At 26.2% G+C, this 15,184-nt stretch overlaps 2 protein-coding genes across 3 annotated transcripts; both read left to right on the top strand.

Annotated features, from left to right (window-relative positions):
- The first annotated feature begins 1,003 nt into the window (after nt 1–1,003).
- Nucleotides 1,004–7,881, top strand: LOC141528792 (protein GPR107-like). Of its 2 annotated transcripts, none has more exons than XM_074245020.1 (9): nt 1,004–1,278; nt 1,350–1,460; nt 2,470–2,633; nt 2,715–2,860; nt 3,511–3,850; nt 4,958–5,225; nt 5,305–5,577; nt 5,662–5,828; nt 7,556–7,881. In XM_074245020.1, the coding sequence occupies exons 1-9, from the start codon at nt 1,204–1,206 to the stop codon at nt 7,704–7,706; spliced, it is 1,695 nt and encodes a 564-aa protein (XP_074101121.1). In that variant the 5' UTR covers nt 1,004–1,203; the 3' UTR covers nt 7,707–7,881. The 2 variants fall into 2 exon arrangements, with proteins under 2 accessions (XP_074101121.1, XP_074101120.1); XM_074245019.1 differs by having other exon boundaries at nt 7,544–7,881.
- Nucleotides 7,882–8,619: 738 nt separating this feature from the next.
- Nucleotides 8,620–13,600, top strand: LOC141528668 (protein GPR107-like). The gene is made up of 7 exons (XM_074244829.1): nt 8,620–8,789; nt 8,876–8,975; nt 10,323–10,657; nt 10,732–11,002; nt 11,091–11,363; nt 12,595–12,752; nt 12,845–13,600. The coding sequence occupies exons 3-7, from the start codon at nt 10,533–10,535 to the stop codon at nt 12,891–12,893; spliced, it is 876 nt and encodes a 291-aa protein (XP_074100930.1). The 5' UTR covers nt 8,620–8,789; nt 8,876–8,975; nt 10,323–10,532; the 3' UTR covers nt 12,894–13,600.
- Nucleotides 13,601–15,184: the final 1,584 nt, after the last annotated feature.

Here is a 15,184-nt window from a genome sequence, read left to right as displayed (position 1 = left end):
TGCACCGGTTACGTTGTTAGCCTACAGACCAGATGTTGCGGTCTGCGTTTCCCGCGGTGCGCCACTAGGAGGCCACGTAACAAGCACCGCTATTATTATTATTATTATTATTATTATTATTATATGCTTTGAATTATTTTTTATTGCCCTAGTAAAAAAAATTCTCAATTGTAATTTGTGCACATTATTGTTTGTTGGTGATGAAACTCCCTGTTTCGCATGTTATTTATTATATGCGCATCATTATCCTATAACCAGCCACCAGCCACCTAGTGTCAATTTCACTCCTCGGATCCATAACCTAAACTACTGTTATTCTCCAACAAGGTAAATACGATTATTACTCCAAATAAGAATTGTTTTACAATTGTAATTTTTTTTCAACTTCCAGTGAACATTTCTCCAAAGAAAATTAATCATAGATACAGAAATGATAACCAGACCATTTTGTTATCCCGCTGCTGCACTATTTGTTGCTTTAGCAGTCTGGAGAATTCAGACTCTCAGACAAAAAGAGTAAGTTATTTTAATTATATTTTGTTTAAATTAATTAAAATTAAAATAATAATCAACAACAATATTCTTATAAATATATTAATTTTTTCAGATGGTGGCAAGAAATTGACATGGAAAAATACAACAAATCATCCAAATAAATTAAGTCCGTATTTACTTTAATAAATAGTTAAATTGTTAAATGAAATATACGATTAATAATTTAAAAAAGAAAATTATGTAATAAACTCTAAATTATTATTTCATTGAGTTTGTTATTTTATTTATTTTTATTGACAAATGTAGGATCTATTCAGACCTGTCATCTGTCAGATAAAAAGAGAACCAAATCGGTAAAATTGTTTTCCGTTATCTGTGACTGTTCCGAAACCTTATTCCTTAAAATTTATATCACTCTTCAGTCTTCCTATTTCCATCATTCATTAATCTTTGTACAAATAATAATAATAATAATAACAATTTATCAATCTATAAATATCAGTTACTTTAATACATCATCGTCCAGACTTTGTTGTTATTTCTGCTGTTTAGTACTATGAATCATGAATCCTTAATCACAATTGTCTGCGTTCGATTAAATAATTAATCCACTAAATTTTTTATCCTTATTATTACTAATGAGTGTAATATGTTTAATTGACAACTAAAAATTAAAGTACTGTGAGTAAATAATTATAATTATAAATAATGTCGGTGTTAATTTATTGGCTGTTATTGTTACTGGGTGTTGTTTCTGGAAGAATTCACAAACTTGTTATACGGGTTAGTATTGTATTTAATAAATTCTAATAAATTGATTTTACATTAATAATAAATTTTATTTAAATTGATAGAATGATGCCAGGCGATATATTGCGCTAACGACGTTTGGCTTTTATCAACGTGGAAGTCTTACTGTTAATCTAACAAATTTCAAGGTTAAACCATTTAAGGATACTGATGTTGTAAGAAAATTCATAAACATTGATTAATCATTTTTTTTTTTTTTTAATAATTAATACGGAAAATAGACCTAATTTTTTTATAGTAATTTTTTAGAAATAAAATGCTAAAAAATATTTAAATTTGAACTTAGAGATTTCATTCAAGCTTTCAAGCTTTTTTTTTTCTCCGCAATTTATTTATAATAATAAGTCTATTTTTAGTATTAAAATATAATATTACTAAGAAGGTAATTTTTTATATGTAAGGCTCCATCTATTTTTAGTTATTTAATAAAGTAATTTTTTTCCTATATGTAATGTTACTGCGTATAAAAAAAAATCGAATACAACTTATCAGTTTTTTTATAACTTTAGTGTTGAACCATTGATAATTTTATTATACACACGGAAAAAACAAGATGACACTGGATATCATCCCAGATTATACTGAGTGAAAAAAAATTCAGATAGAAACTGGTATAATCCAGATTACAATGAGTATAATCCAGATTGCAATGAGTATAATCCAGATTGTAATGAGTATAATCCAGATTGCAATGGGTATAATCCAAATTACAATGAGTATAATCCAGATATCACCCAGTATAATCTGGATTTTTTTAGCTACTATCTGAAATTTTTTTCACCACGGATATCACTGAGTACAATCTGAGATGATATCCAGTGTCATCTTGTTTTTTCCGTGGATGCTAACAAATATTCAATAATTCATCTGTCTATTTACCAAGTAAATTTTTTGTTACGTGTAAAATGTAAATTTTTTTAATCATATTAACATTAACAGACAAGTATGAATTCTTAAAAATAATTTCAGTATCATATTTTTTCATACAAAAATTACTAAATAACTAGTAATTTTATTTATTAAAATTTTTTTAAATATTGTCACTTATAGTCTCAATGAAAACTTGAAGAAAAAACCTGAAAATACTTGGAGCCGAGCATCTAAAAATTTACTAAAAATTATTCATATGAAAAAACTAATTTATTTATTTATTTTTTTATTTAGTATGGATTTAGTTTAGATAGAACAAAAAGTGATACTGTTAATCCATATTTAGATAGTCACCAAGATAAATGTTTATTACAAGGACCAATAAATTCTCACACAGATTTCGACTCAAAGGATGAAAGTGCTGTGATTTATTTTATTATGGATTTAAAAACTTTACAGTAAAAATAGTTTATTCATTTTGTTACTTATCACTCAAACATTTATTTGCAAGCTGGTACTAATAAGTTTTTCTTCTGCAGATTAAAAACAACCTGTAGCTCAAATGTTAAGTCACTGCATATTTATAATGATATTAATCAATTGCCGAGCTTTAGAAAAAAACGGGGATCAATATCTGGGTTCAGTGATACTAAATTGTTTCCTCGAAGGAAGCGGGACACACTTGGTAAATATATCATTTTTTTTTTCTTTAATACGTTCAAAATTATTTAAGCGCGCATTTATTATTTATTGAATTACATTTTTTATTAATGAAAAAAAAAAAAAAAAAAAAAAAAAAAAAAACTTTTAGAAGTAATTCATCGTGTCTGTTATTAAATTGAGCCTTGTATTAGTTCATTCATAATTTTTAAATAAATGCACGTAACAGTGCATTTAAATATCAAAAATAGTTGTTAGGTAATAAATTTGGATCTGATCCAACAATTTCTGTTGTGGTTTAATAAAAATAAAAACCATTGTGATAATTTAACATTTTGAAAGCACATATATCTTGAATAAATATCTAACTACCGGTGTTTATTATAATCATAAATACCAACAAGACATTAGAGCATTGTACTCGTTGACAGAAATATTAACAATAAAGGGGGATTTAAATCTATATTTACACAATGTAGTGTGTACATTACACTGAATTTTATTTAAATAGTGCAGATTTATAAATAGATTGTCACAAGTAATATGTTAAATGTCACAAATAAAGCCAACAGGTGGGCGAGTAATTCAGTAAAATTATTTAGATTCTTGTCTGAGTTTATTTTAATCAGATATTATTTATGACGTGAATTATAATTTTTTTTTTGTTAATTATAGATACTAATGTTGGAGAAAAGAATGAAGCTAAATCTCCGTGCTCTGATGTTAAACTCAACATGACTGTGGAGACGATTGACGGAGAAAAGTACATCAACACTAGCTTCGCAATGTATGTTATGAATGAAGATGAGGAAGGACTTTATAACTTTTATTTCCACAACTGTCGAAATTACAATGACGACAGATCGGTAGTTAATTTTACTATGCATATCACTGAGATTAATAATGGTAACTTTTTGAGCGCTGGTGAAATGCCGCTACCTGCTCTTTATTTCATGATGGCATTACTATTCTTCTTCTCGGGATGCTTCTGGGTTTTGATATTGAAGAAAAGCAAGTAAGACTTTTTTTTATTATTATTTTATTTAATAAAAACTTTATGCTTCATTTAAATTATGATTACAAAATAAATAAAATTGTACGGACGTTAATTGTCTATATATACCTTAAGTAATTACTACGATTAGTACTCAATAGTATTTTGACATTTGACGCTGTTTAAAATGTCGAAACTAATTAGTCACGTAAAATAACTACGACAAAATAATTAGCAGAGTCGTGCAAAAAAAACCGACTTTTTTTTCAAGTCTCTAATTAAAACATATTAATTTTGAGAGTTCTTTTCAGAAATCAATTCTATTTAAAATTTTATGTTTTATTTTTTAGATTAAAAATTTTATAAATTTTGAAAATTTTTATTCTCAAAAGTCGTTTAAAATTTTTTTACATTAAAAATTTCGGACAAATGTTTGTTAATTCGAAGACAGTACCAATAATGTAAATTTTATAAAAAATAACAATTTTAATTATCCTGAGGAATTTTGAAAAATTTTCAACAGTGACCCTTAAAAATTTTGAGAATTATTTACAAGTGAGGTCAACCTCATTTTGGGCTATAATTAGGCGAATAATTCGAATTAAAAATTTTTTTTATAATTCTGCTTGTTGTTATGCCGCGTTCGTAATTAAAAAATAAAGATTTCGATAGCTTTTTTGCCTTCAAAAGTTGGAAAAAATTTTAGCTCACATTTTTGGATAAAATTTCTGTTTTATCTTTTTCTGATGTTTTTGATATATTTTTTTGAAAAGTAAATAAAAAAATGAACAATTAAAAAAAATTTGATAATCACAATTTTCTAAAGAATTTATAAATTTTGAAAATTTTTTTTAATTGTGATAATCAACTTTTTTTTTCTTAAATTTTTCATTTTTTTTTTTAGAGTTTTCGAAAAAAAAAATATATCAATAAAATCAAATAGAAATTTCGTTCAAAAAAATCTAAATTAAAATCGTTGACCTCACTTGTAAATATTTACCAAATTTTGTATCGAGCAGATTTTTTATAAAATGTTCTATTATATTTTTATACAAAAAAAGTCAGTAATCAGTAAAAATTGCAAAGTTAAATAAATTACGTTGAACTAAAATAACATTAATATTTCAGAAACCCAGTGTTCAAAATTCACTACTTGATGGCAGTTTTGGTGTTCCTAAAATCTTTCTCGCTGCTGTTTCACGGAATAAATTATCACTTTATAGAAACGAAAGGAGAACATGTCGCAGCCTGGGCAATACTTTATTACATAACTCATTTATTAAAAGGAGCAGTATTATTTATAACTATCGTTCTCATTGGAACTGGATGGGACTTTATAAAACATATCCTCGCTGATAAAGACAAAAAACTTTTTATGATTGTTATACCTCTTCAGGTAACTTTTTTTGACTAAAACCACATTTATTATTTCCAAAATAAAATCTAAAGGCTGAAAATTTAATTTAACTCAATAGGTGTTAGCTAACGTAGCAGAGATTATAATTGAAGAAAGTGAAGAAGGAGATGTAGAACATAAAACATGGCGTGATGTATTTATACTCGTAGACTTGCTTTGTTGCGGTGCGATATTGTTCCCCGTGGTCTGGAGCATCAGACATTTGCAGGAATCCGCGAATACAGACGGCAAAGCAGCCATCAATCTACAAAAACTCAAGCTTTTTAGACACTTCTATATTATGATCGTCTGTTATATTTACTTTACCCGAATAATTATGTATCTACTCAAGGTATTTTTGTTTTTGTTTTTTAAATTACTTTAATCAAAATTTCCACGTGAAAGATAATATTTGACTTGACATTTTTTATTTCAGATGACAGTACCATTTCAATATGAATGGTTAGACGAAATGTTCAGAGAAATGGCAACTTATATATTCTTCGTACTGACTGGTTACAAATTCCGACCAGCGTCAGCGAATCCGTATTTTACAGTAAATGATGACCTTGCTGGTGGTGATGATGATGAAATGGATGTTGTGTAAGTTTTTAAATCGCTAGTTCTAATTTTCTTTGTAAAATTATTGTTTGTAAAAAAAAATCGTACTTTTGTCTTTGATACATGGAAAAAAATCATGTAGAACTTACAGAAAAATCTGTTTAGAGTTTTTCTTCTGTCAAAACATAACTGTCAAATTTACAATTTTATAAACATAATTTAATATTTAAAAAAAAAACTGTTTACCTGGAAATTTGAATTTTACATGAAAAAAAATAGAAAATTTTATTTGGGAAAAATGTTAAATTTAGGATGAGAAAAAAAAATTTTCATTTTCAAGGACAAAGTTGTAAGTTTAGCATTAGAAAGTTTGTAAATTTTACATTGGAAAAATTCGTTATAAAAAATTATATACTTATCAATATATAAAATTATATATGACCAAACTCTTATATAATTTTATATAAACATTTATATAATTAAGGTAAAAAACCCAGTGACTGACACCGGCCTAGTTGTTTATTTATTTATTTATTTCTTTTATTAAAATCCAACAGCCCAGAGCGCTAATAACAGGGTTATTCAATTGATACAGAGTTGAAGATAGTTACAGAGTATAAACAATTTCATATAATATTTAATGACTCTATATAAACCAAAGCTTAATTCTTAAATGCTAATTATTCCCTTAAATTAATTAATTAATCAATGTTTTCAATGTTTTGACTAGAAGGTAAAGGAAAGTAAAAAATAAAACCAAAGATAGTTACACATTCTTAGAGATGAATATGATAGGCTTACAATGTTGAATTCTTGGTGATGTAAATATGTCAGATACTCAGAGTATGCAGTAGTATCAGCCAGAGTGCTAAGGGTTATTAAGTTTATATTCAACAATTTTACTCCAATTAAAATAATTTAATAATTTATAAATTATATTTATTAATTTATAGGAGCTGGTATTTTTTTTTTTTTTTAATTAAAATAAAGTTGCAATTGTCGATAACTAGGCCAGTGTAAATAACTGGGTCTCTTACCTTATATAGGGTAGAAGTGCCGTTTGGTGCTAGTGTACCTTTTTTAGCCACTTTATTTTCAAATTATCGTATAAATATTTTTATTAGCGCAAGACTTTATGAATTTAATTCATATAAATGTACTAATTCATAAATTCTATAAAAATTCTACTTCAATAGTTGAATTTTTTACAAATTCACTAAAATATCAAGTGATCAAAAAATGGTCCTAAGATGGCCAAAACCAGTACTTCTACCCTAAATTTTTTTCTCCTCGGATCTACTATTTTTACAGGGTTATTTATGTAGATTGAACAATTTTGTTTTATAAATTATAACATCATTTAACAACGTAATTTCTACATATTTATACATATAAATTTGACAGTTATTTTTTGTAAATAGAAGAAAAAAATGGCCGTTTAATTTTTCTACATAATTTTTTTCCGTATAGTTATCAGCTTTTCAATTCAAAATTCAGTAACTGAAATTTCTTAGTTTTTTAAAATTTTCTAAATAAAAAAAAAAAAAAAAGCTCACTCTAAATTGATTTAAAAAAAAAATCAGCTTATACAGAAAAGATGTAAAAGTTAAAAAAAAAAAAAAAGTAATCAAAAAATTGGGATTTACTACGTTTAGAATTGTGACAGTTGTTATAATTTACCGATATTTAAAATTCAATTATTTCTAACTCACGTTACTATCCGAATTGCTTTACTCAATTTAATGTTACTATCATAGTCTTTTTTCTAGTGTGTCTGGCGCGAGTGGATTTGCTCAGGGTCTTGGAAAAGTGTCTAAAGCCAAAAAGTTAATACGACCACAAACAACTCAAATCGTTGTCAATGAAGAAGAATGCGAAAGTCTGATTAATAAACGTGAAGCTTCTTATGACTACGATTAATTAATTAATTTAATAATAAATTATATTTTGTAATCGCCTTTGGCTGCAGTACTATAAAAAAAAAAAAAAAAAAAAATGATAAACAAGTGTCTATGTAGCAAAAGTCTTCAGCAAAACTCAAATTTTTAACCAATTTCCTACAAAACTATTTTAATTAAAAATTTGAGAATCCATTTATACTTGAATTGTTAATTTTATAAATCAATTTCAATACGAGCTTACAAAGTGAAAAATTTCAAAAAAAAAAATCCTAGCTTTATTGTACTGATACTGATATAACTTAAGTTACAAAAATAGTTATGCTTAATTTATTCCATTAGATATTTAGTTTAATATTTCCAGTTTTCCAATTGACAATACTTTTATTTCTTGTGATAATAAAAATTATAATAATAACAACAACAATAGTAATTATATTTGTTGTTATTGTTAAGATTATTATTATTAAAATGAAATTAAGACTCAAAATAAAATTTTTAGATCTTTGTGAATAGCTTTACAAGATTATTTTTATTTAGATGTATAATTTTCTGTCAATATTTGTAATTTATTTGCTATTCCTTTAATTAGGATTTAAGATAAACTATCTTATATATAAAAATATAATCATTATTTATTTAATGTTTATAAAATACTATAATGTAAAGATTTTTTGTGATTATTATATTATTTAAATAATTAGGTATAAAAAATTAAATTTATTGAAAGACAAGATTTAATAAAAACTCGTCTATAAAAAATATCGCTTTATTATTTTAATTACTAAAAAAATAAATACTAACAGCGCTTTAAAAGATAAATTTTTTTCTTGAAAGCTCTCACGATATATATAAGCCAGAGTTCAGGGTAATTTATATTCCCGCCATTGAAACCCTCCCATTTTGTACACACCCTAAATAAGTTCAGTCTACAACCCTATCCTATAAATGGTAAATTAAATTTACACCGATAAATATTCTATCAAATTTTAAAAACTTTCCACGTAAATATTTGGTAAACATTTAATTGTTACTGATCAATTCATCTCGATTGTTTATAAATATCAGTGGTGTTTTTAAAAAATATATGAAGCTCAGCATAGGGGTTAGTATTTTGAATTCACTTTTTTATGGATTATTTTTTGTTGACTTGTTTACTCATTCATTAATTATGTCTATTCAAATTTTTAGAATGATGATAGATCACATACTTTGACAGCATTTTCAATTTACTTTCGTGTAAATATTCGTCAGTTCTAACGTCAAGGTTAAAGTTGAGAGAACTTGTAGGGTAATATATGTCAATATTATTAAAGTTATTACTTAGTAGTTATTTTTATGAGTAATTAAAATTGTTGAAATTGTTATGAAGAGATATTCTGCTTGTCAATACTATCTGTATCTATGGTTTAAAAAAGTTTTAAATTTGTAATTTGGTATGACATTCAAAATTTTAATTTTATAATTTGGTATTACATTCAAAATTTTTATTTTGGAAAATAGATTTGAAATTTGAATTTTAAAAAATTAGAAATAGAAATTAAAAAAAAAAATTTTCAGAATTTTTTCAAATTTTTTTACCCAACCAAAAAAAAGTTACGAGTTATGTAAAAAATAACAGTTTTTTTTTTTTATTAAATAACCATAACTTTTTTGAAAATTAACTTATTGGGATGTTTTTTTTTTTTTTTTTGAAATTTTTGTTTTTAAATTTACTTTTTAGAAAAAAAAATAAAAATGATAATTCGGATTCATATTCAACGTTTTCTTCGAAAATTTCGGAATGATTGACATTTTTTTTATTTTATAAAAAACTTCAGTATCTTCTGCTAATTTCCTGAAATTTTCAGAGTGCCATTTTTTTCTTTCTATTTTTTTAGAAATGAAAAAGAAATTTTTTTTTAAATGTTTATTTTTCGTTATTCCACTATGAAAATTTTTCAGCAGATTTAGAAAACTTCAAAATCCGAAAAAAAAATAATGGAAAAAATAAAAAATTAAATCATTGATAAGATTTTATTATTTTTCAATAAAGTTAGATCAAAAATTAAAAGAAGCATTGGATAATTTTTTCGTAATTTTTTTTCCAAAACTACATGCAAAAAAAAGTCGAAAAAACGAAAAAAGTCGGGGTGAAAAATAGTCGATTTGGCATGGAATGCCCCAGATAGATATTGTTGTAATTTTTTTTTTTAATTTAATTCTTATAATGTATACATATTTAAGTATACGCACAAAAAATTTAATGTCAGTCAGAGAAATATTTTTAAAGTTATACTTATATTTGTAAAGTTATCACGGAGCGTGTTGGACTTCTATGAGGCTGAAGCCGAGAAATTAAAATTATTTGATATTTTTATAAATAATTCATAAAAAATCAAAATTGTCTTTTGAGTAGCCATTTTTTTTTAAATTATCAATAAAGTTAAAATTATGTATATAAATTTTTATAATAATCATTGAAAGTCTTTTGAGAAAATACCGCTTCCTTGGCCTTCTACGGCCACCTACAATCCCTTAATGCTGATAAATTGCAGGAGCTGAAGTGAAAATTTATGTTAAAAGCCAACAAGTGGATAATTTAATTTCCCCTATTTTATTTCATACAGGTATAATAAAAATAAAAAATCGTTTGTAGATACTACAACTAATGTTGAGAAAAAAAATGAACCACTATTCTACAATGTCAAGATTAACGCAACTGTGGAAACAATTAACAGAGAGTAATGCTTAAGGGCAAAAAACTTTGAAATGAATGTTATGAATGGAGATGAGGACGGACTTTATAACTATTATTTCCACAACATTCAAAATTACTGCAAAAATGATTGATCGTTAGTTAGTTATTATGGACAAAAGTAATAAAAACTTTTCAAGTGCCAGCGACATATCGCTACCTGCTCTTTACTTTATGATGGCCTCGGTCTTCTTTTTCTCTGGGTGCTTCTGGATTTTGGTGCTGAAAAAAAGCAGGCAAGATAAATTAAATTATCTATTCATAAATTTGATGATTAAAACTAAGAGTAATAAATTTATTAAACTTTTAGGTACCGAGTAGTGAACGCGCACTATTTAATAGCAATTTTGCTATTTCTAAAATCATTCTCTCTACTGTTTCATGGAATCAATAATCTCTTTGTAAAGACAAAAAACAAATACGTAGCGACCTGGGCGATTCATTACTCATCTCATTTGCTAAACGAATCAGTAATATGTTTATTTGTATCAATCGTTCTGATCGGAACGGATTGGGATTTTATAAAGCGCATTCTCGCTGAAAAAGATGAAAAACTATTCAGAATTTTTATATATCTTCAAGTAATTATTTTTTTTTTTTTTTTTTTTCCCAAGCAATTAAATATAAATAAGCTTCTAAGTACGTGCTGCATTTAAATTTTCATTCTAGGTACTGATGAGCTTGGCAGAAATAATTATAGAAGAAAGCGATGATGGAGAGGTTGAATACAAAACATGGCGAGATGTATTTACTCTTGTGGATTCACTTTGTTATGGAGTTATTTTATTGCCTGTGGTTTGGAGTATTAAACATTTAAAAGAGTCCGCGAATATTCGCGGTATAACTGTCGTTAATCACCAGAAGCTTAATTTATTCCGACACTTTTACATCATGATCGTTTGTAACATTTATTTTCCTCGGATTGTGATATATTTTCTGAAGGTAATATTACTATTATTATTTTGATTCATTTTAGGAGGGAAATTTCTTTAGACATCTCAAAAATTAGTTATTTTTCTTAAGTTTTTTGTACACACAAAAAAAAATTCTTGAACCAAGAAAATAATTTTGAAGAGCTTCAACGTCTTGATTTGAGTAAAAAAATTCTTTAACTGAGAAATTTTTCTTGGTGCAAGTCAATTACATTTAATTTAAGAATTTTTCGTCTTGTTTATAGACATTGAAACTTTAAAAAAGGTTTTTTTTTTTTTAACTTTGAAAATCAGAAAGATAACTTTTTTTTTTTTTATAAAACTGCTCAGAAAAATTTTTTTCTGTACTTGTTACTCTTTGCCTATTGATTTAAAATAAAAAAATAAAAATGCTTACTATTTCTGACATTTGCACACATGGAAAAGAAAAATATTTAAAATGATAAAAAAGTATAAAATCAAAAATTAATACATCTCAATAAAGGGGATATTCATAACCACTGTAAAATTAAAAAAAAAAAAAAAAAAAAATTTCTTATCAAATTATACATTCAAAAATATGTATCTAGAGTTTGATATGAAAATTCCGAATATTTTTCGAGTTATACTAATTTTTGTAACAGCGTGTCAAACGACCTAGTTGACAAGTTGAAAATGGTCGTAAATAGAGATACTGCTCTTAAAATTATGTGTGATAGCTCATTGGATCCGGAATGACGCCTAGAAAAATGTGCCAAAAGCGTGTATTAGCATATAAAAAATTGCAAAAGTTCTAAACAATTTAAGATGAAAAAAAAAAGGGGGCTTTTCGTTTTTTGCCAATATTTCATAAACTGTTAACATTTAAGAAATTTTAAAAAAAGATTCTGAAAAAGGAGGAAATTTCTAATAAAAAATTTTTAGCTCCCGGAACTCTATCTCCATTATTTATAATTTTAATTTAACGCTGAAAATGGATTTCCGCGCGACATTTTTAAGTTCCGCGCGCGGCGTCAAAAGCGAGTCCGACACATTACGATAAAGAATTAGATCCCATACTTTTCAATTACGTGTAATAACTCCTTAAATATCAAATATTTCAATTATTCCATTTGCCCGTATACTCTCAAGGTATTACATTTTCGGAAAATAAAAAAAATTCAATTCTTTGAAATTTCTAAAGGTATTTTCTCTCGTAATTTCATGTGATCATTTTAAAAAATTTATTTACTCAGAAATTTGAATAAAAAAAAAAAAAATAGGTTACAATACCATTTAGATACAAATGGTTGGAAGAATTGTTTAAAGAAATGGCAACTTTTATAATATTTGTGATGATTGGTTACAAATTTCAACCAGCAAATCGGCTTTTTAAAACTGATGATGATATTGGAAGTGATGATGATCAAATAGATGTTGTGTGAGTAAATATATTAATTTTCTTTAGTAAAACTTTAAGTTTTATTTTCTATTATCAATAATATTTGATATTTGTAACATTCTGATTTTTAGGGTGACAGGTACAAGTGAAATTACTCGAAGACTTTTAAAAAGAGCCTAAAATATTGATGACTAAAAAAATTGTCTCCATGATCTAAGACTTGGGATATAAACTCAAAACAGTTCAACAATTACAAAACTACTTTAATTACGGGTTCAAAATTATATTTATACTTAATAAATGGTTAATTTTATAAAGTCAATTACAATACGAGCTTAAATTAAGGAAACTAAAAAATAGATTTGTTGTACTGAAACTGATAATTTAAGTTAAGAAATTAGTTACTGCTTCATTTTCATTCCATTAGATATTTTATTTAACATTTCCAGTCTTCCAATCGACAATACTTTCAGTTCACTCGATAATAATAATAACAAAAGTTATTATTGATATTGTTGATAATGATAATGAAATTGAAATGTATGCAGAATCTAGAGCTTTGTAAATAGCTTAAAATAGTTATTAGTAGACGTATGTCCTGTAGATGTTTATTATTATTTTGCTAATCCATTTGTTAGAATAAATAAAATTGTATAATGTATACAAGTATAACCTGAATTGTATATTTAATGTTTATAAAATATTTTAATTTTAATGTAAGAATGTATGACCTGTTAAGTATAATTAGGTTGAAGTAGATTAAATTGATTAAAAAAAATCTAAATAAAGTTCATGAAAAAAATAGTGGTTTTTTTTTTAAATTGTATTTGTAATTTCATCGAAATTATCACCATCATCATCAATGATTAAAACCACTACATCTGCGAAATTACGACCGCGATCACTACCCTACTGAGGCTTCGCCCTAGAACCCAAGACGGATATCATGTCTCGTAAATATAATATTATATCATACATATGTCCAAAATTTGAATTTTTTTTTGAAGATTTTTAAATATATATTTTTTTTAAATACATAAAAAAAATGAATAATTAAAAAAAAAGTTGATTATCATAATTTTAAAAAATTTTAAAAATTTCCAGAAAAGCTTATAAATTTTTTAGAAAATTGTGATATTCAACTTTTTTTTTTAATTGTTCATTTTTTATGTACTTTTTAAAAAAAAATATACCAAAAATATCAAAAAAAAGATCAAATAGAAATTTTATCCAAAAACATGAGAGCTAAAATTTTTTCCAACTTTTGAAGGTAAAAAGCTATCGAAATCTTAATTCTTTTCTTTCACGATATTTTTTATCATAAATGTAGAATATAGATTTTTAGATTATATTAATTAAAAGAAATTACAGCACGAGACAATATTTTTTTAAAAGTATAATAATAGATTTATTGATAAGGGAAAATAATATACAACTGCTCACTAGCCTGGGTGGTATTAGACTAACTTACAACTACCTCTTTTAAAATTACTTGGGCCTCTCGGTCCCTTCTCACCCCCATCTCGGACATTACTTCATACTCTCTCTCTCTCTCTCTCTCTCTCTCTCTCTCTCTCTCTCTCTCTCTCTCTCTCTCTCTCTCTCTCTCTCTCTCTCTCTCTCTCTCTCTCTCTCTCTCTCTCTCTCTCTCTCAGTTTTCATTCTCTCACTCATACCTCACGTTACAACATTTCTTATTTTCTACAGTAACAGAAACTTACAAATATTTTGACATCTGCTGACAACATGTCGAACAGTCTTTGTTACCCGTCTAATCCTTAAATTTACAACCATACATCCTTTGATTTTACAATCTATTTAAAACTAGTAAAAATAAGAAAGCATCTTAAACTCTAATATTTTCCGTTACTACATTCGGCCATCCTGCGTTGACATCTGCCCTCAAATGTCGTTGATTGAATTGTCGTCATTGTTAATATCTTCAGGCTCCATTGCCCACAACTTCATGTGATCGGCTGAAGTAGAAGTATTCTGTGGACCTTCATGTTCTCCAACCTTTTCAACTAGATAACGATCATTCCTCAAAATTTTTGTTATTCGGTAGGGTCCCAAAAATTTACCCTTCAATTTTAATCCAGGGCCAAACTGTGTTCGCTGAATGGTTATTAATTCTCCGATTTCCAGAATCCCAAAATGTCTTTTTTCATGGATACGCTTTATCACTTGGTATTGCATACTCTTAGGTACTATTACACTACAATTACCAGTTCACTGTTTATGTTCTTATAAACTAAATTATTATGCACTTTATATTCATTTGCGTCACTACTTTCATTATTCAATACCTGCTTTAGATCATTATCCTTTTCTTATGTACTTCTCACACGCGCCAAAATCCCGTCATCATTCTCACGTATCATCAGCACACTAGGTAATGGATTTCTACTCAGCGCATCTACATGCAACATACTTTTTCCCGGTCGATGGCAAATGTCATAATTGAAATTTTC

This window comes from Cotesia typhae, unplaced genomic scaffold (assembly GCF_013202065.1).
Source record: "Cotesia typhae breed Kobodo isofemale line unplaced genomic scaffold, CoteBio_Ctyphae contig_44, whole genome shotgun sequence".
Classification (NCBI taxonomy): Eukaryota; Metazoa; Arthropoda; class Insecta; order Hymenoptera; family Braconidae; genus Cotesia; species Cotesia typhae.
This window is presented reverse-complemented; position numbering and strand designations above follow the sequence as displayed.